The sequence below is a fragment of the Pipra filicauda genome, unplaced genomic scaffold, assembly GCF_003945595.2.
Source record: "Pipra filicauda isolate LSUMZ 115617 unplaced genomic scaffold, ASM394559v2 scaffold147_size4022426_pilon, whole genome shotgun sequence".
Taxonomy (NCBI): Eukaryota; Metazoa; Chordata; class Aves; order Passeriformes; family Pipridae; genus Pipra; species Pipra filicauda.
Window position 1 is genome coordinate 25,641 of NW_024103962.1, and position 27,124 is coordinate 52,764.

The window sequence follows — 27,124 nt, forward strand, 5'->3', positions numbered from 1 at the left end:
GCACAGACAAACTGCTGTGCTTTGAAGGTGTCTCCTCTTCCTCATGGTCAGAAGGGCGCTCTGAATAAAGAGGATAATGGTATTTTTGGCAGCATATTGAGGCACTTGGCAAATCAATAACACATGGAGAACTGGAAGCAGATCAATTAATGTTATGTGCTGTAAGTGCTCTCTGAGTGGAGCTGGGACATGCTGTGTGCACCCAATTACTGGTACATCATTAGCCAGGGTCTCCAGCATGGCTGTGCTGAAGCTCAACCAGGACACAGTATGACGCTGGAGGATGGTTTCGCTCAACTGTTTAGATTTATTAGGCACTGCTGAATTATCTTACAGGTAAGGCTTTCTACTGAGCCAGGAGACTGGAAGATAACAGCACCTCACTATGCAGGAGTGTAACTCACAATGAATGTTGTATCCCAACATCCCAGACAGATCTGGGAGCTGCAGAGCTGCTCAAACAGTGTTTATTTGGCTCCACGCAGTGGTTCAATTCTGTACAGCTGCCACAGGTCAGACTTCTCTGGTTTTTCAAGAGTCAGGGTAAAAGAAAAACAGTGTCAGTTCAAAGCAATGACCCACAAAAACAGTTTTGGTTTGTGAACTCCTCTACTGTAGCCATTTTCCAGCAGATGCAGAAGTTTAAGCTGGGTTGGAGTTTGTAATGTAATTATTTTGCTTTTCTTAGTCATCTCCCCTGCATCCCACAGATGATACTCACAGACCACTCTGGGGTCTGCTGGCTCCATGTCAACAGCCTCTGCTTGGACAACAGTCAAGAAGATAAGTGTGTACAAACATGTTATGTGGTTGCTCTGTTCAGTCAGAGTTACCAGAGTTTTCTTAGAGTCTCTGTGGTGCAATGGGACTTGAGACTGAGCCAAACAGAAAAGGGGATGAACAGATGACAGCAAAGACAGAAAGAAATTGAACCAGCAAGGATTCAATTAGGCAATGGGAGAGGAACCTGGGGCAATGCAGGGAAGAGGTATATTTGACATCATGGCTTGTTAGACTGGTCCCAAACATATAGGGATGGTAGTGTCCCCAGTGGTTTAATGACGGATAAGGATATGTTGGTGTAATACAGAAATTCTCTTACTATATGGGAAGTTGGTCGTCCCAGCAGCCACCTGAACAGCCTACCCACAAAGACCTCTGCAGTTAAATCAACAAGTCACCTACTTCCAGCCCAGGAGCAGATGTGGATGACTCCACAGTTAGAGGGAGGGAAGTTCTTTTGAGGACTACAGGAGCCAGTTCCTTGATCTTCTACATACTCACACAATATGCCCATTTTCTTTAAAGAAAGGGGTGATTTCCATTTGACTGTGAGACTAGTGTAATGCTCTGAGGCAAAATAGCGGTGCCAAGACTAGTTACCCGCTCCTGTCTCCCTAAAACCAGGCAACTTCAGAAGGAAAAAGAAATCTGACTTTTTCTTAATCTCCCTGCACACCTGCAGCTCTTCAAAGGAGTCACCAACTCTCACATTTCACGAGTAAAGTGGTTTCAGCTGTTACTGCTGCAGCTCATGCTGGTGCCTGATAAGAAGCATCCAGTTGCCACTTGCAGCATGGATTTCCAGGCAGGATGGGTTTCTGCTTCCCTGTATGTCTACACTCAGCAGTTGTGAGTAGCTCAGAGCTGCTATGCCTTACAATATCCATCCTCTCTCCTGCTCGTTTGCCCTCCACTATACTCAGATATTGGGGAACAATGGGGAGCAACTTGCCAACAGCTCAGGAAGGAAGAAATGGGACCATGTACCTGCAGGGGTTCCGTTCTTGTTTGCAGGAACTGCCCTCTCCTCACTAGGATGAGGATGATTTCCCAGGCTTGCAGTAGCGGTGATGATGTTTCACAAGGCAATTGCTTTCCTGTCTGGATCTGGGATCTGGAGAGGTATTGATCTTTCCTCAACATCACAAGACTGGCTGCAGCCCCAGCCAACACAGTGTGAGGTGCCAAAAAGACCTGGATCATCCTGAAAAGTGCATCTGTCCTTTCCAGCTCCTTACAGTGCTGAACCATCACTCCTGGATCAGCTCAGCTGTGCTGTGGAGCTTCACACCTGGCATGCAGGCATTACCACTGTAGTATGTCATGTTCCTCCTCTTCAGGCACCAACAATTTTCTGGCATTTATAAAACAGTCAGGCAGGATCACAGCTAATTTCAATGTGTTTCCCTATAGGGAACCCACTAGGCTTCAGCTTGTAGCAAGCCTTCTCTCCCCTCCCCAAACACTTAGGTAAAATATTGCAACCTCTAAAACAATAACCTTATAGACAACATTTAGGACCTTTCATAGCTCCCACTAGTTTGACTATTAATAGTCACTCCATTTTCGCAGTAATAGGGTGGGTAGGAGCCCATACATCCAGAATAGGAGAAGCCAAGCTCTCTAAATTGAACTAATCCATTTTCATGCTGCAGGGTCTACAATACAGCTAAGCAGCTTTAATCCTCATTAGTAAAGTGCTACGGTACAGGAGAGCCATTTCAGTTCTCTCTAATGCATTATATCAGAAATGTATCTAGAACTGCTAGGTAATTGGCAGTTATTTTCTTCTAAAAATTTCCACTTTCCTCTATAAAGATACAGAACAGTCTTGACTGCATCGAATGTGCAGACTTTTCTTTGAAACCTAGATGATGCATTTTCCTGGTTTATTTTGTTCTTCCCTATTTTTCTCACCCTCTTGCTATTGTCGAGAAAGGGGGAGAGGGGAAGGAAAGAGGAAGAGCCAGGCAAAAATATTCTGCAAGTCCCAGAAGCAAGAAAAATCAGGTTAATTGTTAAACCTATTTTTTTTTCTGGTTCATGTTTCCCTAGGGATTAATGTCACTTCATCAGCAGTTTTGGAGAGTCATGGGGAACCTGAAAGCTTTTCCCTCTATACTATATCTACAGCTGTTGCTGTAGTCAACTATACAGTCTAATCTTTTCCTCTTTTTTATATCCTCTAGATGGTGCTTATGTATCACTTTCTACACAAAACAACTCATGCTGCTGTTAATCAAGCTTGGAAAATGGATTTGAACTGTTGTACTACAGATCACTAGGAGCAGAGGGTCGTGGTGGACACAATGGGTGGTTATCTGGTCCAATACTCCCCAGAGAAAATGGTTGTCCTCAGCCGCTTTCCAAATGTGAGGTACAGGACAGAAAAATTTCTATGGCACATGTACTGAAATTTATGATTAAAATCTGATTGTATTTCAAAGAATCATAGAATAGTTTGGATTGGAAGGAACCTTAAATGTCATCTTGTTCCAGCTTGGGGGCTGTGGGCAGGGACATGTTTCACTAGACCAGGTTGCTCAAAGGCTGATTCGACCTGGCCTTGAACACTGTCAGGGATGGGGCATCCACAGCTTCTCTGGGCAACCTGTTCCAGTGCCTCACCACCCTCACAGTCAAGAATTTCTAACTAATATTTAATCTTAACCTCCTCTCTGTCACTTTAAAGCCATTCCCCCTTGTTCTATCACTACATGCACTTGTAAAAGGTCACTCTCCAGCTTTCTTCTAGGTCCCCTTTAGGTACTGGAAAGTGCTATAAGGTCTCCCTGGAGCCTTCTTTTTTCCAGTCTGAACAACCTGAACTCTCTCAGCCTGTCTTCATAGGAGAGGTGCTCCCAAAATTTCTCTGCCTTACACTGTAATACCCTGATGACGTTCACCTCTGCTGTGCCTACTCGTGTCTGGTGGCAACTGGAGTTACAGAGCACACAGCGTTTCAAGTGTACGTCTGAAAAAATACATGGAAGAACAGAAGATTCCTGATCAAAATGGCCTTTTCCAATTGCTGGAGCACCATGCTTTTCCATGAAGAATCTTGCCAAAGCTTGCGCTTACAGCAAAGAAAGTGGGTACCTCAGAGTGGGTCTATTTATCAGGAAAAAAAAATTGCACCCTGTAAAGAAAAAACTGTCACCTCAGTGCTTTATTATTCCACTCCTCACTCTGGTTCAGTACACAGAGATGCACAGAAGTATTGAAATGTAACAGGGATAAAAAGCTGGCCATCTTTCTCCTTTACTCGATTTACAACAGTACTAGTTTAATTTTGGGGTAGCTGATATATTAATTTCCTCATCCCAGCCTTCACTACCTGTGCCCACCTGGAACTGACCAAGTAATTTTGTTTCCTCCTTTTTTCATTCCCTCTCTTCAAATATTTGCAGACAAGCAACCCGGCTAGCCTCTGTTTGAACACCTTATCTCAACAGGTTTCAGTCCTTAAAAATTCTCTCTTCCCTTCCCCACACCTTCTGTCTAAATTTACCAAGGGGTAGTCATCAAACATGCTCTTTGGCAAACAAAGTCACTGTTTACCCAGCTTTTTGCTGGACATGCAGTGGTCTTTGCTAGGGTATCCTGGCCATTATATAGGAAGACAGCAGAGAGCAGCTGTGCTCCATGTAAAATATTTCTTCCTTCAGTTCTTGAACCTACAGACATTTTCAGCCACCTTTCCAGGGAGGTGTGCACCCCTGTGTCAGTACAAAATGGGGTTTCTAGGGTAGAAACTTTGAGTTTTTCTACTACAAGAACAGGAACCACTATTTTTAAAGGTTTTATACAGCCTTTTACACCATAATTTTTTTCTGCTTGTAGATATTTTATATGCAGGAAATATCACCAAAAAACTGTAAAAAGGATGGCTGACTTCTCACTAGCTGAGATGGGGAAGGTATAATTTCTGCCCAAGGTCATACTGGGCATGAATAGCAGGGCTTACCTTCTATCTGGTGAAACAGTTTCCCATTTTTGGCCTAGGTCATGCTCCTGGATTGTATCCTTGCCCTCTGCAGATCATATAGTCAAGGGATCAGCTTTAATTCTGTCAAGTTCACACCTTTTATTGGTAATAAATTAAATTAAAAATTCCTACTGCTTTGAGAGTACTAAAGAGAGGGGTCCTTTTGAAAATACCCATCACTTAAGCCAGAAATGTGTTCAACTTTTCCCTAGCTTTAAAGCTCCATGGCATCTCCATAGCCATGTAAGCTGTAGCAATAGATACCCAGCTCCAGGTTTTGCGGCTGTACAACCCTCCAATAGCACAGAGTCCAACCTCTGAAGGAGGAAAGGAGTTTTAAACCATCTTCACCTGGATTTTTATAGTATTGATCCTCAAACCTGACTTTCAGCACACTAAACTCACACAATCACTTTCTGTGTGTAAACAGGTGTGTCTGCAAAAACATTGTTTTCCCTTGCTCCTTGTTAAAAGAGTACTTTAAAAAGGGACTGCAAAAAAAGCAAATAGCATGGGAGCAGCACCAGGCAGTGCCCACAATCCCAGCCGTGCTGGCTGTGGCTCCCGCCAGCTCCTGCCTGTGTCTCTCAGGTACATATTTGCACTTCTGGTGCCTCCTCCCTCCAGGGCTGCAGGAGCACTTAGAGCAGTCCTTGGCTCCACCCGAGCCTGCTACCTGCCTATACTGACCTCCTCTCCCAGGAGGCAAAGCCAGAGCTGCACCACACACTGGGAGGGTGGGCAGGCATGTCCAGGGTCGCGGCAAGGCTGTGCCAAGAAAGAGCAGTGGCGGATGGGCTCGGATCCAACAAGAATGCCATCAAGTATTTGAAGCAGGACTATGAAGCCCTGAAGCAGCAATGCCTGCAGACTGGCACCCTGTTCAAGGATGAGGAGTTCCCAGCCTGTCCCTCTGCTCTGGGCTACCGGGACCTGGGACCATACTCCTTCAAAACCCAGGGGATAATCTGGAAGCGCCCCACGGTAAGTGTCTGTTTTACTGGGTTCAAATCTAATCAAAGCACACCTGAACATGCGTGCTAAAGCAGTGGTGAGCCTGAATATCCACTATTCCTGTATGTTTTCTTCTTTAATTCTATCTTGCATTACCTCCATGGTTGGCAGAAGCAAGGCTGGAAAGAGGGTGGGGAAAAAAAATATCATTGTCTTCTAAGCCGGTTATAAAGCAAGGAGTCTGTGGGAACCCGCTTCATGGGAACAGGCTTCCTCCCTGTCCATCCCAGATCCTCAGAGCTACAAGTCCAGGGTGCAATCTAGAGATGGATTGAAAAGTCCCATGTGTATCCAGACAGACCATGGGGTAACCCTGGAGCCGTCGATTGTAAAAGTACCCACACCAAGGTCTTGCCACTGTGCACCTCAGGAAATCAGGCTAATATGTAAATAAAATCCTCTGTCTCACTTCAAGCTACATATAACAGTTAAATAGCAATTGACTGGAATTGCTATTACCCAAATACATATATCCTACAAATGGCCTCTGATTTTAAGAAAGTAATTTTCATCAGGAAAGATTAGATGATGATTTTTTTTTAAACTGCAAAATCAGGGCTTCAGAGATTTTTCTGCACTTTCATTTTTCAGTCATTTGTTTCTGTCTCTACTTTGCTTCTCCTTTGTCATTTTGGCCCTTCTTGTAACATCAAGAAATATTAAAAAACTGAGGAAGGAAGAAAAAAACTCCAAACAACTTACCTCCCTCTGATGAGGGCAAGGAAAATGAGACGAACAATAGATTTCAAGACTTTGATTTTTATTGGTTTTTTTTCCCCTGAAAAGTGAGAAACGGAAATTTGCAGGTTTAATAACTCCAGGCCTAATAACCCTGGCAACCCCATTTGTCCATAAGCACCTTACTCTGGCACCCAGGTGTTACAGAAACAAGTACCATGGATGTGTCTCTTGGCTTTGCCTCTCCTTCTGGAGAAGGTCAGCCTTAGGAAACTCATTAAATTAGACTTGGGCTACAACACTGAGCCTGCTGCAGGCAGAGACACCCACAAACGTATCAAGGTAAGGAATAACTGAGGTCTGAGATCCAACAGGGTTAAATGTTCCAGTCCTGCCTGCTAGAGACCTGCCCTCATGGGATCCCTCTGCCTTCCCGGCACTCATCAGAGGCACAAGCAATTTATGAACACTTAATCCACAAGTACTGGGACTAACTGGCTTATCCCTATGCAAGGGTCAGAGCCCAACCCTGCTGCAAGGTGACACAAACTCTCTGCTTTTCTCTCTTCGTAGGGACCTGGATCTAATCTGTTTTTATGTGTTGTGGGTGACTCCTCTTGGAGGCCACACCCTGCTCATTTCTCAGGCTTTTTCTACCGGTCAGCAGGTTTCCCTCTGCAAACTCTGCCTGTGATTGCAGGCTGACAGGATCACCACTCACTTCCCTGTCTGCATCCAAACCAGAACCAGTGGGTAACTGGGAGAAAACCTGCTGGAGAAGCGCCCCCTGCAAACCAAATATCTGCTGATATCAACCCCTGTGACTGCTGCTTTGCGGACAGCGAGTGTTAGACACTGCCACCACAGACTTATCTTCCGATTTCAACAGTGGGTTTATAGAAAGAGAAAAGATGGAAAGTCAGCTGTGTGAAAGGTGTATGTGGCACTTAGGAGTGGCTCAGAAAGGACAGGTGTCTAGGTGAGTAATAAGTCATATGCGACTGACTGACACCAGGTGCACTGCTTTGGAGGGAGGAGAGAAAAACCTACAAACCCCCTATTTCTGTGTGGTGGGTAACCTGCTCCTGACTCCTATCCACTGAACAGAAGCAAAAAAGAGGTAGCTGAGATGCCACCTATTGCAAGAGGAAATTGGCTCTTTGTCACACACATGCACACAAGTAGTCCTGGGTTGCCCCTGTCTCTCCACAGGATGCTCAAAGCTGACAACTGCTGCTCTCTGTGAGAGCCAGTGACTGCCTAAACCGTCCTCAGCCCTGCTTGCCAAGTTAGCCTTCCTATAAACTGCCCCTTGCTGCCATCCAGAAGCTCGTGGAAAATGCTCAAGAAAACAGAGAAGGCTTTTGTCTCTAGAGAGACAATATTAACTTCCTAATATAGGCCATGAATTGTTGGAGAGCTCAGAGTTGGGACAGGAGTGACAGTCATTGCCATAACCTACTTGGCTGTCCCCAAAGGGCCAGGAAGAAAGGAGGGTTGTTGCTAATAAAAGCATTTGTGTGGTTGGCCTCCCAGGAAGCGGGGTCAGGGTTGGGGAACATCCTCCACGCTGTTGGCAGTGGAAACTCAGCAGAACTCCAATGGCACAGGCAGCAGCAACAGTCACAAACTCACTCGTGCACTGCTTGAACTAAAATCTCAGCAAGACAGAGTAAGTTGTAAATGCCGAGGTTGAATTTTCGCCTGTCTCCACAGTAGCAAAAATTCTCACTAATATCACTGACAGTCTCAAGTAGCAGGATTTGCCTCAAAAAATACAAAATACAGTCCTCATTTTTTTACAGAAATGTTGTTCTGAGACCATGTTAATCAGAGAGAAGAGAAAAGATATATTTTATAAGAAATGTTGAAAGTGTTTAATATTTTTTGAATATTGAAACAAGGAACAAGAAAAGGGAACTTCTCAGACCAGAAAGGGTGATGCAAACTCTGAAATTGTGTCTTTTCAGGAATTATGTGCCAACCCTCAGTTTATAGTTGGAGGAGCTACCCGAACAGATGTCTGCCAAGGAGAGCTGGGTATGTACAGTGTTTCTGAATTTTGTTTTGTAAGAAGAAAAAAAAAGCAGATTCATTTAAAAGTTCCTCATACACGGACCATTTTATTTTATTGGCTATCTCCCAGATGTAGTATGGAGGGAGGCAGATACCCAAGAAGGGGACCCATGTACCAGCATTGCTGCCTGAGACAGGGTATATATATGGGCTTGTAAGAGCTATGTCAAACTTGGAAGACACCAGACTGTCTCCTGGAGGAGGGAAGCTAATTATGTGGAGCAGAAGACTGGCTTGCTCTTGACATCTTAAGACAGAGTTGGACACCAACCTAATCATGAGAACACTTGCGCCGAAGCAAGACAGTGGGCTTTGTGCCCATCCCAGCAAGAGCAGCTTCAAAGACTGTGGGGACAATGGACACCAGGGAAATTTTCCCCTGTAGCCTAGTCCCTAGGAGTTTTTATCTGGGAGGCAGAGCAAGTTCCAGCCTCAGTTTCACACAAAACAAATACATATCAACCAAGGAATAGAGCGGGAAACTGGTTTAGTAGAGAGGCTGGGTCTATGACCATTTTGTGCCGAGCAGGGTGGTCCAGGCACATAAAGCTCATAATATGATCCACAACAGCAAAATGTTCCAAGGCCTTCATGCTGAATGCTCCTTCTGCTTGGACAGCATTTGTCATAGAGCTGCGAGTGGGGACAGGAGCAACTGGGCACCAGCCACACCATGCAAGCTCGGATAGAAAAGACAGTGTTGCTCAGCTCCCCAGATTAAGGCCTGATCCAGAGGAGATGTCTCTCAGGCAGCACTCATCCTCTCCTGGAGATCCATCACAGAAAAACTTTCTTACACGTTTTTCTCCAGGGCTTGCCGTTGACTTAACCGAGCTGCTGTGCAAGCGGCCAGAAGGGACTTGGTCCCCCCCTCAAATAGCTGCTGCAGCAGCTGCCTTCCCTGCCTGCCTCACTGATAAGATCCAGCTGCAGAAGACAGCAGCAGCAACCTCTCCTGACTACATATAGAGGCAGGAAGGCTGAAGCTCTTGTAATGAGAATTTGATAGATTAGACACAGAGAAATCAGCCTTTCTCCCTCCTGTGCTGCTAACTGCAGTACTCCTGACCTCACTGGTTTTCCAGCCCATCCATTGTGCAAATGAGATTCAAACAATTTCTGCAAGTCATTGGCAATAAATAATACCAATGCTGGTCTTGTAAACATAGCACCATTAAAGCAATTGCTGAAAAATTCCCTGGTGTGTGGGCTTATACTCCAAATGCTAAAAATAAGATGCCCAATCATATACTTGCTCCAGGATATTTATTTGGTGGATGCTGGGGAGATCACTTACTCTATTTTAGGAAAATGGTTCAGATAAGTAATAAAAGAGACATTTCTTGTCACCTTCTATTTGGGAAGTTTCTATAATAGCATTAAAACAAAAAAAAGATCACATACCTGACATAAAACCTCATTTTCCTTGACAGTTTACAAGCTATAGGACTGAAGAACATTACCTATTCTTAAACTAGAAGAGGTCAATGTGTTATTTGTGTTTAGCCTGGAAACTGAATACAAATACTCTGAATCCTTTTCTGCTTCTGTCACCTGCTGAATGTCTCTGTGGAGTCCCAGTTCTTTATGCTCAATGGGCTTTCATTAGAGACTGCTGCCAAAATCCATCAAATAGTGGTAAAAACAGAACTGGACCCAAACTCCTCCTGTGAATCTGGGGATAGTGTCTGGCTCTGGGTTTTCTGAGGCCAGCTTTTGGTGGACAGTACCCCAAGTGCTAGTTCTGAAAGCTGCTCCAAACCTAGAAGAAAAGTCCCGAAATCTAATTCTGCTTTATTAGGAGCTTGCTTTTCTCTCTCTTACTCTCTCGCCAACAACAACAAAAAAAGATAATCCAATTTGTTTCTGTAAGGCTGCTTACAGTTGCTTCTACACACACTGACCCTTCACAAAAACAAACAACAGGCATGGGACTTCCCTTCTAGCATTCAGGTGTTTGCTTTACATCTCCGAGGCATACTAAGCTTTTTTGGTATTTGATCCAATACCTTGAATATCAAAGTCCTTGTTACTAAAACCCTCATGTAAAACACTTCAATTGAAACAGACCCTGATTACATATTTACATAAGCCACGTATGTGACCGGTTAACAAGTCCTTGAGGGAAATAGAGCCTATTTTCAATAATCTTTTCTGACATGTTTCTTTTCTTTTAAAAATAAAACTGCAGGTCTGGGTTTATATGAACAAAAGGAACAAGAAAAAACAGAGTTAGTCTCACTCCATTAAACTTATTTCTTTGACAACAGTGTAAGCTAGATGAATATCAGCTTGGGAAGTTTGATGGGAACTTGAAAGACTTGAAATATTTTAAACGTTCTTTGAACCGTATCTTTTTGATACTCTAGTAACAACTTGAAATGCAGTCACATAGTCTTAGTTAATAAAGGTGACTTATGAAGTTTTCTTGCAGCTATCTGAATAAGTTAACATTAGAACTGTTTGCAGAAGTTCTTAAGAAGCAAGTGACATAAATTTAATTTTAATAATATAAAACATACTGAAAATCCCTCAGTTTAATATTAGCTTTCCAGATCCACACTATTTATATTCATGAGCTGCCTTTTGTTCTGAATGCTCAGAGGCTACTCCAGGCACTGCAGCTCCTTTGGCCCGGGCTGTCAGCTGGAGGAGTCCCCTGAAGCCAAGGCAGATGCATGAGTTCACACCAGCTGAGGAGCCCACCCCATGCTTGCTTTGTGCATGTCTAGTCCTACAGGCAGATTTAAAGAGATTACAGGTACAGAACAAACCAAAGCCTGACAGCTCTGAGATAGATCTGATACCTGTTGAGGGAACCTATGAAGCGGGTGTAGGTAGGACAGTACTTAATAATATTGGGTTTGTTCACTTATTTTGCTGTTAGACGTTAATGTATGGCCCTTCTGACATTCAGTGCCGTGGCTAAGGGGCATTGGAGTTCTAGCAGATATATCTCGTAGTTGTCAAAAAATACATTCACTGAGAACTCTGAGACCTCAAAGAGAAGAAAGCCTGTTCCTTTGCTGGGTTCTCCTTTGCCTTTCTGTACACAGCTGCCGAGCATAATTCATTTCCATAGAAAACCTCAGGAAGCCTTTAGAAATCTCAAAGCAGAGGCAGTCTGCATTGCTATAAATGATAAGCTAGTGGGTCAGTGCTTCCTTGATGTCTGGTATGATGCCCCAGGTACTACGAGCTCTGAAGAAGGGCTTCCAGCAGAGACTAAAGCTGAGAGTCAGTGCTGCTTGACAGTCCGGGAGGAAAGAGCCAGAGCATTGTATTTGGATCCCTTCTGAACACCAGGCATCGCTGAAATAGCAATAAACCAGAATACAGTCAGGACAGAAATGCCTTTGTGCTGTCCAGTTAGATCTTGGAACCAAACACTTGGACTTTTGGCTAAATCTCACCATCTCTAGGTCAAAGAAGAGTTCAGATATTCTGTGTCTAGACACTTCAATGGTAGCTAAACAAAAACCGTGCACTGCTCTGTAGCAACTGAAACTAATCAAATTTCTCATTTATTTTATGGGCTCTGCAAGTGCAGCATGCTTGGGTAAACATCATCAATACAGAGGAGTCGCTCAGCTCCCAGGTCACTGAGGATTCAGTATTCTCTGCAGCAATTCGATTATCTCCCTAAACCAGGAGGTGACTGAGTAGCACTGAGAACACGAGCCATCTCAGTACATCTGTGAGCAGCAAGTGATTTTATTTCAAGTGCACTAACAGTCAAAGTAATTCTCTGTATATGGACACAGACACAGGAGCTAGGCAGAGCTAAGATTCATGTTTACCCTTTCCACCACAAACTCAAGGTCAGAATTGCTTAATTAAAAAAAAAAAAATAGATTGCACTTTACAACCATTTCAAATAACTTCATATCCATGCATCGAGCTGGCTTCTTTTTTGGATATTCAGCAGCAACAGCAAACACTGTAATTGGCACTTGTCTGAAACTTCTGCTCATGATCTATGAGGCTGAGCAGAAGCAGCTATATGCCCATAGGTGATATAACTTCACAGGGCTAATGTTGAGAGGTTTTTTTTTAGAAAAATAATTCTTTTTATAAGCTAAAAGGCTACAACTTCAAACACAGAGTGAGCAGACATGCTTTTTGATATTGTCATTTTTCTGACTATAAGTTTACTGGAAATACATTCTAAATAATTAATTTAATTAATTGATCAATTGGCCTCTTTTCTTTTCCCTCAAAAAAAAATCATTTTTTTGGAAAGGAATAAAATAATTTCCTTACAGTTGGAAAGATTACTCATAACCTTCAGCTGAATCAGGGCAAGTTTGAGTGGTCCTATATAATTTGTCTATCTAGGGAACTTGTGCTGTTGCACTGTCCTTTTGTCATAATCACAAACAAAACTCCAAAATTTATTGCCCACAAAATTATGTTAAACTTTGAAAAAAGGAACATGGACTGTCAAGTTGTACTTTGTTTAGAACTAGTAATCTATTATCCAATGGGGCTGAGAAGGCTTATTAATAGGCCATGATCTCATTGTGGTATATAAGAAGGTAAGAGGCAAACTGTGCAGTTTAGGCCCCATCATGGAAGTTCCTTGATATGGACAGATTTCTACATCCTCTTTAATTTGTCTTAAAGTAAATATCACAGGAGCTTGAATGTCACGCATCACTGCTACATAAAGATGCCCCCAAACCATCTACATTCAGACACCCCATGCAAACCCTCATTTTTATCAAGTTACTGCACAGCAGCCAAATCCCAGTTGGTTCCTTTTGGAAGGCATGGTTGACATTTGTTCAGGCACAAGCTTAGTCAAAGATATTAGGCCCCAAAATAAGGTTTAGAGACAGGACTCTGCATTGCTTAAGGCAAGCATAGCTACTTTTAAGGCCAAGTTCACCACTGCAATTCTTCCAACACAATTCTTTCCAGGCTTGCTTTGAGCAGACTTGCCTCTAAATGCTTCCCTGGGAGGTTGGACTGCATGGTGTGTTTGAGAGAGGCAGGAGCACCCACATCACTCACTCTCCCAGACGATAAGAAGTTAATTCATGCTGTAAGATAGCTGTAAAGGATTTCACGCTGCATTTGGCATCTTATGGGGTTGAGATTCTAAAATTGTTCAGTTCTGAGTCAGGGAAGTAAATAACATACTTAAGGAAACCCCCCTCATTTCACTGAATCTTCTGCCTAATTGCGCATCAAACATATACCATCTTCAGCAAAGCCTGCAGTAGTTTCTTGTTCACTGACTATAAAATCTTGGCCTGTACCAGGAAGGGAAAACCCTTCCACGTGTTGCACATTGGGAGAGCACCAACTTGTCACTGCTGCAGACCTTCTCTGGCCTCAGTGGGGGTGGAGGGACACAACAGGGACACCAGGGTCCCCCATCTTGCCATCTTCTCAGAAATAGTGTTCTGCACTTCACAGCATACCAGGAACAGCCAGAGCAGCAAGAAAATCTGGAGTAATTGAGAAAATGAGGATTTCAGTTCTAACTTGATAAGGCTTTTCATCTTCCTCCTCTGAAAATCCTTTCCCCACACTTATCACCATTATTTCTACCTCTCCAAGGAAAACAAAATTATAACAGCTTAAGGCATACACCTGTACCAAGGAAAACCTCAAAGAAAAAACACAAAGCAGATCTGGTCTTAGACTCATTTTTTCCTACATCTACGTTTCCTTGGCAGAGGAGGTCCTTAAAGCCTTTTTCCCCCTACACCTTGTGCTCTCATAATTTTTCTTATTTTATACATAGGTACCTAAGGGTGGGAGGAAACTTCCAGGCCAGCTTCCTCTCCCACAGAATGAAAAATAGCTTGTAAAATAATTAGTTTGAAGATGAGCTTGAGAAGGTTTTTTGCTCATAGTTGTTCTAGAGGCTGACTCTTCTGGACTCTCTTTATGCACAGCACCAATTTTTCTCAATTTCCACTTTAAACATGTCACAACCCTTTTATTTTATCTTCTCTTCTGCAAAGGAAATATTATCTTTCAACTAAGAGGTCTTGCCTCAAAGAGCTTTTCGGCAAAGGAGCATTTAACCTGCTTCACACTTCTTCAAACACCACTTGTGTAGGATGAGCAGGACAATTTTTTTTAACCTCTTCTCGTAAGAAATGCAGGTGGATGGGGAGAAAGAGGTAATCCAGCCATTTTCTACCCCCTTCCAGCTTGAGTGCTCTTTCCTGAACGTGGCAGCCAAGACAAGGCAGAGCAAACCTGGGTGAAGGCTCAAGCAGCATTTCACATACTAATCCTGGGTTTTCCCTCCTCTTTGGAAATGCCTGGGCTGGCACAGTGGGTGGGTCACAGTTTTGGATCCATGGTGCCATCAGCCAGCTCAGGTGGTTACAGGTCATCATACCACGGGCACTTCTTCACAGGTGTTTCTGAAGTCCCTGCTTGCCTAACTCAAACAGCTGCTTCTTGCTCAGCTCACAGGAGGCATCTGGGTACCCCCCAGTGGGGTACAGGCAGCAGAGAGCACCCAGCTCCTACATCTTACTTTTGCAGTTGTATTCATCATGACACTAAATCATAAAGTCTGAGTCAATATAAGGAATTAACTGCTACTCTAGGGTATTCCATCATGCTACAGATTAAACTCTTTCCTTGGTTTCTCAATTAGCTTATTTCCTCTGATGCAAGAGCTGTTATGCCAATTCCTTCTGCGGAATATGCACCTGCACAAAGAAACTATGTCTTGGCACAGATAATCCACAGGGAACCAGGAAAATGTTAGTACCTTCAGAGCAGTTTTGTTTTCCTAGACTTTCTGCACACCTCAGAAATCATACAGAATCACGAAAGTTCCTCCTGCTGTTTGCAGTATGCAAACACTGCAAGAAACCTGTGAGTCACTGAGTTTCCCAGGGGCACCACCTTCTGCTTACCGGGCAGCCAACCCAGCAAACAGCTCCAGCTGCGAGACACGCAGGCTCCAGGGAGGGCTGGGCAGGCCCAGCCTTTCCAGGATGAGGAGTGGGCCAGAGAAAGCACTCACCTCCTTGCAAAGGTCCCAGGAGACTTCAGCTTCCATTACACTCCCGGGCAAATCTCTGGTAGTAGTCCTTGTGTGCTGGTTCAAGTTCAGACCTTTGAAGAAAGGGTTAAGAAGAAATAGGCCCCCAAATGTTCCTGCTGTCCATTGAATATTCTCCAAAAGATAGGAATGGAAGTCCCACCGTCCTTCTATAAACAAGGAGCCTTTGCCCTCTTCCAGACATCTTCTAAGTCCTTGTCTCCCCCAGGTCTGCTGGGTTGAGTTTAGTCAAAGTACTGCAGGTGATTAACTGTGTCCTGCCCAGCCACGCTTTGCAACCCACATACCCCAAATGTCTTCCCCCTCTGGCTGCATTCTTGGTCTCCTGAGGGCATTAACAAGCTTAGCAAAGCAGCTTGTTTTCACAGCTTTATTAAAAAATCAAAATAGCAAAGCACAAACTAGACCATCAAAATTACCACCGTGGTCAGCCTCAGAGGCCCAAGGTACCTATGCGGTTTGGGTGAGTGGAAAACGAGGAAAAGAGATAAAAAACAAAGGAAGAATGGATTGCTGAACCAATACTGAGTCTGGCAGGACCATGCACAGCTCTTAATGCTGGCATTTTAGTCTAGGTGAGAGCGTGACTTAACGGTGTAGGGATCAGCTTAGCAAAACCCCTATTTATTAATGAACTTTTCTGTCTTGTAACATGTGTGTTTTTAGGTGATTGCTGGCTCCTAGCTGCCATTGCATCTCTCACTTTGAATCCAGATGTTCTGTACCGCGTTGTTCCCAAGGATCAGAGTTTCCAGAAGGACTATGCTGGAATCTTTCATTTCCAGGTATCTATATGAACAGAGTATTGAGAATAAAAGAGGAAAATTCTAGTATTTAACCAGAAGCAGATTGTTTTGGTTTTTTTTTGTAACAAGCAAAATAGTCAAGAATTACAGTGTGTAAGTGAAATTGATGGAGGAGAGAGAAAGAAAAGAAGAACAGAGTTAAATAATATTAAATGAGACCTGCTCACTGGCTAGGTTCTGCTGTCTTACAGCTGATAGGGCTCTGGGAAATTAAACAGTTTTTGTAAACTCAGCTGAACCATCAGGCTGTGTGAGCCCAAACCAAACTCTATTGCTGCCAACTGTTGAGAGTGAATTCAGGTTGATGTGATTCCTTCTCCTCCCCTTGCTGTGGTTATGCCTGTATTTCCTTGTCTGCAGACCCAGTGTGTTGGGATTTAGCCAGCATGCTTTGAGTAGAGGTGTGGATTCACCCTGCAAAGTGAAAGGAGTTGGTCTGGTGAGGAGAGGATTTATAAAACACATACCTTCTACCAGCTCACCTTAGAGTGTTACGGTGTGAATTATCTTCTCTCCTTTCAGTACTGCATCAAATTCTGGAATAAATATTGCTAGCTTTGAGGCCAAAATTTAGCATTAGCAACATTTCACATGTTTCCCAGTATTTACAGAAGGGATTAGCACTATTGAGTGCTTCCCCTTCAGATGACCCCTCCTTGCAGCACTTTTGCAGGGAAATTGTTTTTTCTTCTTAAGAATTGAACCTTAAGACAGTTTAGAGTAACCTGTCTACACACTAGCTTTCTGGACTCTTCACCATGTAAACTCTGTATGGAGCACAGTGAGTGTTTTTGATGTTATGTGCAACAAGATGCCGTTAATATTGTCTATCAGCAAAATAGCTGATAGACATATCAAAATATAGCATCAAGAAGCCTGCTGAACACTCCACAGGGCTGGGAGGAGTTTGCCTCTATTACAAAGGAGGGGAATCCAACATGGGAATGAAACCTTACAGTGACTTACGCAGGAGGAACTGATGGCAGGTGAAGGGGTAGGAGGATGGTAGTGTGGAGCTATTATGGGCACACCAGCACTCACCACCTTTTCCTTTCTTCTTTTCGTCAGTTCTGGCAGTACGGGGAGTGGGTGGATGTCGTGGTGGATGACAGGCTGCCCACCAAGAATGGGAAGCTGGTCTTCGTGCACTCGGAGGAAGGCAACGAGTTTTGGAGCGCGCTGCTGGAGAAGGCCTATGCCAAGTATGGTGGCTAAGCAGGAGGCAGCACTCCTGGGTGTGCAGCTGTTGGTGGGCCAGGCACTGTGATGTTAGTCACCACACACTTCATTCAAATGCAGCCTCCATTCCACCCATTATTTACAATTCCCTCTAGGTCCATAAAGTGTGTTGCCAACTGTCTGTTTCAAGGGGCTTTAATTCTGCTGCCCCTGATGATCACCCAGACCGAGAGTTACTAAATGATAAATCCTTCTTTCTGCGGTGCCTTGTGCTTACAGGTGGAGATGATCCCTTGAATAGGTCTTGTCGTCTCTCCCACAGGTTGAATGGCTCTTATGAAGCTCTCACAGGAGGGTCCACTATGGAGGGCTTTGAGGATTTTACTGGAGGCATCTCTGAGTCCTATGAGCTGCGGAGGGCTCCTTCAAACCTATACCAAATCATCCAGAAGGCTCTGAGAGCTGGGTCACTGCTTGGCTGCTCCATCGATGTAAGAGACTGACAAAGCTTTACTCTCCTTCCTCCTCTTCTCAGGACTCTGGTCCATACTGTAACAAAAGCTCAGATCAATGTTAGATGTAGGTAGGAAAGTCTGATATAAAAGCAAAACACAATTAATGTCAGATCTTTATTGATTTCAGTACAAAACCTTCGGATGAGGTTCTAAATAGCCATCTCTTGTTGTGACTCCCTATTTACAAGACAGTGTAGGATAATACCTAGAACCACCAACTGCTCTTTTGTACTGGTCTTCTTGAACCCCATTTTCATTCTCTATCTTTTCACGTTCAAATTTTGTGTAATTTCAGCTCCAGACACTCAACTGCCATAGACAAACTCTTTGAGACACTTCGTTGGAGCCTGTAGGCTGATTCTGGCTTTGGTTTTCAGTCCTAAAGATTATTAACACCTGTAATACAAACACTCTCAAGTTACAGAGGATGTTTGAACATGTTTTGGAAATTTCACATCTTTCACATCCTGTTTCATTATCTTGTTTGAAATCCTGGTATATGGCATATAGAATTACCAGAGTTCAAAGTTTGATATATTAGATCTTGACTGAGGCAGGCTAGGCCTGTGTTCATATGAACATGTCTTTGCAGATGACTGGGTCTGTAGCCTGAGCTGGGAGTTGGATTTAGATTTAGATTTCATTGTACATTTTTGAATTTCTTCTGTGCTAGGGCTGCATATTAAGGGACATGAAACTGTAGAGTTGAGCTTTTGCTGTAGATCTCACCTTTATTTAATATACTTTGCATCAAGAATGTTGGTATTCATTGTGCATACCACTTTGGATGTCTTCCCCCATATTAAGTTGTTCATGAAAGTCGAATTCATACACAATATGTAGTCATAAATGTGCACACTTTTATTGCTCCAGATAACTGCTGCAGCTGAAATAGAAGCAATCACAAGTCTGAAGCTGGTAAAAGGACATGCTTATTCTATCACTGGAGCAGAGGAGGTAAGCCAGCCTCTCTGGGGCCATCGTGCAAAACAGCTTGGGGGTGCAATACTGCAGTGCCTTCAACTTTCTGATGTCTTGCTGTGACTGACCAAATAAAAATGTTGCTGTCTTATGCACCCTCTTACAGAGAAAAAAAGGAAGTACCTACAGTACTTAGCCGGGTCAGAAGCTCTGTGCTTGTAGTACAATGTGCAGTCAGCAACCTGTATTGTACCAGTAGGCTGGGATACAACATGTAAAGGTGTGCCAAGCTGTTACCAAAATGGAAGGTACAGAAAGGAGAAGCAGGAGAGTAGGCAGCCATTTCCCACGTGTTTATACTGTGTATGGGAGCAAATACTTTACCAGTCAGCATTGACGGGAAAGGAGTAAAAGTCTCTTTCATAAACTCTGCTGTTGGTCTCACCTTCACAGTGAGCCCCAGATGTTCCTGCTCCTCTGAAATTGGAATCATTACAGAGATGTCCATGCAGATAACCTCTTTTCAACCTTACCGTGTTGTGCAATGTCTTCTGCTTTTGAGGATATAGATATTCTGCTGTTTTGTAGCTCATGTTTTTCCTTGCGGGTGGCTGTCATGGTATGAAATGGTGAGTGCTGCAGCTAATGGCTCACTTGGTGGCACAGGATAATGTAAAATAAGGGTGGAAGGCATCTAGGTGTCTTTTAACTGCTGCAAATTGTAATGGACTGCATCACTCAAGTACAAATCATGTTTTATCCTGTGTGAAAAGCAATTGCCCTGTGATGATTGGAATAATGGAAGTGCTCAGGCTCTGTTTGTTGTGGATCTTTTAGGTATATTACCGAGGACGGCCAGAGAAACTAGTGAGGCTTAGAAATCCCTGGGGTGAAGTAGAATGGACTGGAGCTTGGAGTGATAAGTAGGTTTTTATATGTCCCTACTTCTCTGTCTTTGGTGTATTTTGGAATCTATTAAAAATTAAATTGGGACTATGCAGTTAATCCAATCACAAAGCACATTTAGGAGAGATACTAAATCAGTTGGAATAAAACACTATTAATTTATTACCAGGGTTAGCTATTGATCCATTCTGTCCAGTGGGCATTATTACCTGCCTCAGGCAGAGCTTTCTAATAAGAGAGAACAGCCCTTCTTTTACTTGTGAGCAGCCCAATGCAAACCATACCCATCTCATTTTGCAGGACAACTTTTCTCAAATTGATCCTACCGATGGTGCCAGGACCTTAGTAAAATATACAAACCAGTCCTATTCCTGGGAGTTACAGCAAGGTTAAACCATTGTGCCTCTGCTTCAACTCTTAAGGTTGCTCGGCTCCAAATCAGACCAGTATTTGGTATCTACTTCAGAATCTTGAAAAAATAGGGAGGTTGACTAACCTAAGGACACAGAAGTTTGAAAATCCCTCCGAAACTGCCTGGGCTTCAACTGTCTTGGAATCTCGGAGTGTGACAGTGACAACACCTCTTTTATTTTTGTATTTAGAATGACATAAATTTTATTTTCTTTTGGGCCGCAATATATTTTTTCTGCAACACTTTGAGATTTCAGTTTCCTGTCCTGACTGACTGCAGCCTGGGTGCTGATGTATCATAATTAAGGATAGAATATAGAGATAAACATTACAATTAGTCTTACTTTTATCAGAGCTGCTTTGCTCAGCCCCAAGATAAGGTACCTCAGGCACACACACATGCCATATCCTGATTTTGTCACACCTGTTTTACCATGGGACAACTCTGCTGAGGCAGGTGCAGAACTGCATTGTCACGTGGAAGCAGATCAGAGCAGAATCCATCTTGAGCAAATTAACATCAGAATGGGAAGAGAGCAATTCTGTGTTCTGCAGTATATTTTCTAATTCCACCTTTTTGATTTCCAGTTCTTTTGTGACCCCAACGTGGACCTTTTATTTTTTCCCTAGGGAGAATATCAGGCACTCCAATATATCTTTCAGTGGAGAAACTCTGACTGACTTTCAGGCTGTGAATTTCCTAATCCAGCCCGTCTGCAATGTTTGTACATTCTGGCATCTGGCAGGGATGATTCAATTTAATGCTTATTTGCTGCAAATGTGGTTGCAGTCTGATTCCAGCTCAACATAGTCAGTTTGCAGTGTGTACTGTTATTTGGAGGGGCACAAAGTGTATTTGTTGAAGAAATATATACTCCTTTATCAGCCTAAGAAAGAATCTTACTCCGATCTCATTGTAGAATAAAATGCAACAACTGAACAGCTTGCTTTTGTGCTTTGTCTGCAGTGCTCCTGAATGGAATTATGTTGATCCCAAACAAAAACAGGCTCTGGATAAGCAAGTAGATGATGGAGAGTTTTGGTGAGAATCGTTCATTTAGCTTACTGTTTTGGACATTTTTTGTGCTTTAGGCAGTCCTTTGGAGAAAAACTGCCAGCACCAAGGGGGTTAATAATGACATGTGTGCATTGTTAGACTCTTATTTATCTCCCTTTTTATTCAAATATTACCTTTTATTAGAGCTTGCATAACTCGGTGCTTATCCAAAATATAGGGACCAGATGGTAATAAAATTAATGAGGTGGCAAGAATGAACCTCAGCTGCTCTACATTTTGAGGTTTGTTTTTTTTTTTGTTTTTTTTTTTTTTTTTTTTTTTTTTTTTGTTTTTTTGCCTAAATGCAACACACTAATGAAAAAGTTCAGATTACTAGCTTGGGAAGAGTCTGTTTACTCAGACCTAATAGAAAGCCTATCCTATCCCAGTTATTTGATTATATGGATCAGTACTGAACCTATATCACTCTGTCCTAGACTTGAAAGATAAACAGCCACTGTTTTCCAGTGCAATCAGCGATGTGGGCCATAAGGCACTGGGAAATGACAACAGACCTCTGCTTGCAGCATGAAGCAATCAAGGTCTGTCACTCATGCAAACCTACTAGGAATGGTGAAAACAAACATCAAAGATAGGACTAAAGCAAAACACCAAACTGAGACTGCTTTCCTACAGAGTGATGCTTTCACAAGGGCCAAGTCTTACTCCCTTTGAATGGAATCTCCTCACACATATTGTTTCACCAGTTTTAGTGAATTTACTTATGAAGCATGATCCATGAGGGATTCCCCCAACTGGGGATGACAAAATGGTATGACTGAGCCCATAATGTGTAACAGCCATTGAGAAAGACTGTCTCCAGAAGATACACCTCATTTAGGGAGTGGGTAATTTTGTTTCCCAAAAGCCAGTTCCGAGTTCCAGAGTTCAGTTAAATGTGGCTTTGGGCAACTCTGTAGTACCAACCTTTGCTACCCTGTTCGGAGAGGTGCCCAGTTGCAGTTGCCTTATCTGTTGCAGGTTGATGGACTAACCCTGGTCTTTTTGTGTGCCAGGATGGCGTTCGCAGATTTTCAAAGACAGTTCTCCCGCCTTGAGATCTGCAACTTGACTCCTGACACACTGACAAGCAACGCGGTCAACAAATGGGACCTGACCCTGTTTAATGGACAGTGGAGACGGGGTTCAACTGCTGGGGGCTGCCAGAACTACCAAGGTGAAGACCCAGCCAAATGGGCATTTGATGAAATCCCAAACAAAACATTTGAAAAATAAATGCTTGTGAGCTGAAGGGAGCTTTGGTGGGAAGGGCTTGGAGCAGCAGCAATTTCTGCGGGGTTTAGACAGTAAGCAAAAGCTTGGCAGTCTAAATGGAGATCTAATTCACGCTTATTTCCTCATCGGGGATTACCAACCCACTAAGCAGTTAATTTGTGGCTATATTCTTCTTTTTTCCTCTGCCTGCTCTTCCTGCTTACATGGCTTTTGCTACTGGCTGGAGTAATCCTCTGGAGGGTTGGGCAGGCCAGGAAAGTAACACAGTTCAGTGGCAGTGTTGTTTCCCATTCATTTTCAGGTTAGACCTCTGGAGAGGCTGTCTGGCATTTGGCCCTCTTGCAACAATAACACCCTGAGCCAAGGACATTTCCTGGAGATAAATGACTGTCTGGAATTAACGGCTCCTCCCAGCTGGTCATTAGTTCCCAGGAAATACTTTGGTGCTTTGATTTCCCATGGCTCCAATGGATACTCAGCATAGATGTGAAAACATAAACCCATATACCTCAATGGAAAGAACTGGAGAAACTCCAGGCGAAAGTCCTTCCAAAGAGATATTCTCTGTAGATCTAGTGACAGCCATCTTGGCTACAATGACAACAAAGTCTTCTCCTTTTTGTCTTGCCTTGGGAATTCTTAGCAACATACTGGACCAATCCCCAGTTTAAAATCCGGTTGGATGAACCAGATGATGACCATGAAGGGAGTTTGAATGAGCCATGCTGTACTATACTGGTGGGCTTAATGCAGAAGAACCGTAGGAGACAGAAGAGAATGGGAGAAGGTCTGCTTAGTATTGGTTATTCACTCTATCAGGTAAAGTCTGTTCCTGATTTTAAAGGCTTTATTCCCTGTTGTGTTACGTTGGAAAAGAATCAGCAATGTGTTACGTCTTGACATTCAGCACCAAACTTCAATAAGAACTGGATTTTGAAAAATTATTCGATTTCTTCTCCCCTGTCTTCCTGACCCACATAATATAGGAAGATTCAAATAAATCTAGGCTCAATTTTTGTCCCACTTTACAGGATGGCAATGTAAAAACTAGAGGCAATAATTTAGCTACAGTCTCGTTGAGAGTCTTCTCTTACAAAATCTGAATGAGGGCATGGTCAGCGTGCCTGGTAATTCCAGATAAGTGTTTCTGATTACAGCCTATCGTTACCACTCAGTAGTCACTTTCTTTTTCATTATTATTTTTATTAAATTTATTATTAATAAATTTATTATTAAATTTTTTTGATTCATTGTCTACCATATGCTATTGTTCTGATTCAGTAATTTTGGGCCTTTTTTCCCTGATTTTCCTGGTTTTACTTCTGTCTCTGAAAATATAATGTAGGGGGAAAAAATCTACAGTGTAACCTCTAATTTCTGTGATGTGAGAGGGGAGAAGCAAACATAAAAGTTTCCAACCAGTACTATCATTCCCAATATCATATGTGGAGAAAAGCAATTAGATGTTGTATAGATTCCACTGGATGAAGATCGTTAGCCAGCACAGGTTGGAGCAGGTGGGAATGGCTGACTTTTGCTAATAGATCTTGTGCAAAATGGTTCAAAACTAGGAAAGGTTTTCCCTGGTGCCTAAGTGTCTTCATGCACACCTGGTTCTCACTGAGCACATGAGGCTGCCACCTCCATGGTGCCAACCACTCTCACCTATTGGCATTTGAATTTGCACATTATGGATGTCTGTTTGCTTGTATCACTGAATAGAATGCTGAAGAACCTTTTGTGCTTTGCATCTAATCTGTTCCATCTGCATCCTCTGTGATCTTATCCATCGTAGACTCTTAAATCACTTAAGTGAGTCTTAAGATGCTTTTGTAAGTCATGTAGCTCAAAATGCCTACCGACAATAACTGTAAGTGCACCTGTCATCCAGCTCCTTCCTTCTGATGACCCTGCTGATTATAGGGGACAACACCTGAGGTCTCTAGGGGTCACTCGGGTCCCACAATCCTTGTATGGGTGATATTTTTAAAGGCTCTTTCAGGTCTTGGCAGGACATTCTCTTTGGCTCTCACTGGAATCTGTGCTCTCATGATGACTTAATTAGTTTCAAAATGCTACTTTATATTTGGAGATACAAGTTAACATAGCAATTTAGTTAATTTAAGAAGGGCTAAATCTTGAAAGTTGCTACTTGTTATAATTGCCTCACAACAATCTCATCATCCTCAGGCTGATTCCAGTATCATATTCCAGTAACAGTAGACTAGTAGCTTTTAGGTCTGCTGTAATAAATTCTCTGGTTTTTGTTAACAAAGTGGGGCTAACTTGTTGACCCTCCTGACTGAGCATTTAAAGGCTTACTCAAATATTTCCAACCATCAGTGTAATTCACCACCACGTCTGGAGAAAAACAATTAAATATTCTATAGATTCCTCTGGATGAAAATTCTGTTTTTCTTTTGGAACAGCTCTAGGACAAGATAGAACTTCAAGTATATCTGATATTATAATATGTGGTTGTAAATGAAAATTAAAAAAATGTGTCTGAGGGAGGCTTTAGCCAACTTTTTTTCCCCTACTTTTAGATGCAGGGGTATAACAGCCCTTTAACACTGGCTCTTTCCCTTCCTTTCAGATTCCTCAAGAGGTATGTAATTTCTGCTGAAGACTTCTAGCCTCCAGATGGGCACTTCCTGTTGCACTGGAGAATTTAGCTGCCAGGAAGACTTCTTCCTTACTAATGACATCTCACTGGACCAATGTCTCAAGTTCTGAATAACCATTTTCAAGGGACTGGGGCACAAGGATTTTTTACAGATATCTGACTCCCAATCTTGACCTCATTTATACTTGTTGAAATTTGGTTTCCACTAAGTTTGTATAACAGAGGTCAGAATTTGTCTGTTTAGTTCGGGTGAAGGCAGAACAGGATCTCTGCACTCTAAAATGTAGCCGATGTTGTTTAGAAGAAATACCAAACTCTGTGGATCCATTCCTTTTACAGTTCTGAGCTGAGGGCTCCTGGTAATGAGCAAACCCTGCTCAGCTTTCCCTAATCCTCCCAGATGTCAATACTGAGGCAAGGAGACTTTTCATTGCTGAAGAAAGAGACCCCAGGGGTGTCTGGCAGCAGGAATAGCCTATACTCGTTACTGAGGTCCAGCAGCCTATGCTGCCAATTTTTCTTTGTCTTTTCAGCCCTTTTCCTCTCTCAGTAAATGAATGTGTGGCCATGTAGCAATTAAGTGTGTTCTTTTAGCAACCTTGCAAATGCAAAGGGAAAATCAACTTTATATATTGAAAAAGATATGGATCTGTCTTCTTAATCTTTGCAGCTCTACTTAGCTTAATATTGACTGAGGGGAAAGGATGGGGCTGTTAAATAAATACCAAATTTGATCTTACCTTCAGAACAAAAGAGGAAAAAATGCATATTTTTCTCCAGTTTACAGTGGAAAAACTGATGATTATACAATGTTTAGTAACATCTTTGTATGCTTTGGTCTTAGACAGAAACCTTATCCCTATGCGATGCTTCCCACCCTGTATCCCACATAGCACTTTTCTTGTGTCATTGAATCACACTTTTTGAAAGACATCTTTGTGCGGCAAAAGTCATGAATAGGAGTTTTATAGCAGAGATGTTATTCTTACACTACTGTTTCTTTTTATGTCAGTGTTTTATTTCATGAGCTGTGCAACGTTTCACTTCCTTAAGAGTATATTGGTATTAAGGAAAAATTAAGTACTGTTTTCTGCAAAACTAATAGAAGTTGGGTAAACCATCTACTGTGGCCTCAAAAGTCTCACCCTTGTGACTACTACTCTATCCTGTTTGCTATTTTTTTTCTGTCTGTTTAAAAAAATCAGGGACTGCAATTCCTGTGCAGTTAGGAGGTTTATTACATACCATAAATTGCTCAAAAATATTCTGAAACAAACAGGCTATGAAAGCAAAAAATGCTCAAGACACAGACAACTTACAGTGTACTAATTTGATCAGATATGAGCACACATTATGATATTTCTATTTATTTTATATTACCAATTGTAACAAGGCATGTGAAGAGATAATCTTTATAGAGAAAGATCCTTGTCCTTTCTAATTATCTGCCTGTTTCCCATGACAGAACCCTGGTGGTTATCTTTGTGCCATCACTCACAGATTTATTGTTTTATGTGAAGAAAAACTTGAACTGGCTTTAAAGCACTGAAATCTAAATACGGTGACTGGCTTACCAGGGAATTGCCAAATGGTTCCTAACAAAAACACGTTTCTCACAGCTGGAGAATGACACAGAGATTCATGCAAGCCGTGCATTCTTCACAAGGCACCAACCAGCAGCCCGGACTGATCCTTATATGAACCTGCGTGAAGTCTCCTGCCGCATGAAGTTGCCCCGGGGAGAGTATCTCATTGTGCCGTCCACTTTTGAGCCTTACAAAAATGGAGAGTTCTGCCTGCGAGTTTTTGCTGAGAAATGCACTAAAACACGGTGGGTACCTTCTCTGTAAAGCCTCCTCTTTTCCTGGTGAGGCACATGAAGGAAA

General features: G+C 42.7%; 1 protein-coding gene across 2 annotated transcripts in view; it reads left to right on the top strand.

The window, feature by feature from the left end:
* The first annotated feature begins 5,503 nt into the window (after positions 1-5,503).
* Positions 5,504-27,124, top strand: part of CAPN8 (calpain 8) — a 29,704-nt gene continuing 8,083 nt past the window's right edge. Inside the window, exons 1-12 of one of the 2 annotated variants that reach the window (XM_039378806.1) lie at positions 5,504-5,755; positions 8,434-8,503; positions 16,248-16,366; positions 17,456-17,589; positions 17,889-18,057; positions 18,955-19,038; positions 19,840-19,925; positions 21,287-21,361; positions 22,393-22,553; positions 23,256-23,431; positions 25,209-25,220; positions 26,858-27,069. In XM_039378806.1, coding sequence (XP_039234740.1) covers positions 5,519-5,755; positions 8,434-8,503; positions 16,248-16,366; positions 17,456-17,589; positions 17,889-18,057; positions 18,955-19,038; positions 19,840-19,925; positions 21,287-21,361; positions 22,393-22,553; positions 23,256-23,431; positions 25,209-25,220; positions 26,858-27,069 — 1,535 coding nt within the window. In that variant the 5' untranslated portion in view covers positions 5,504-5,518. The remainder of the gene's footprint in view (positions 5,756-8,433; positions 8,504-16,247; positions 16,367-17,455; positions 17,590-17,888; positions 18,058-18,954; positions 19,039-19,839; positions 19,926-21,286; positions 21,362-22,392; positions 22,554-23,255; positions 23,432-25,208; positions 25,221-26,857; positions 27,070-27,124) is intronic. The other variant, XM_027721296.2, reaches the window with a different exon arrangement.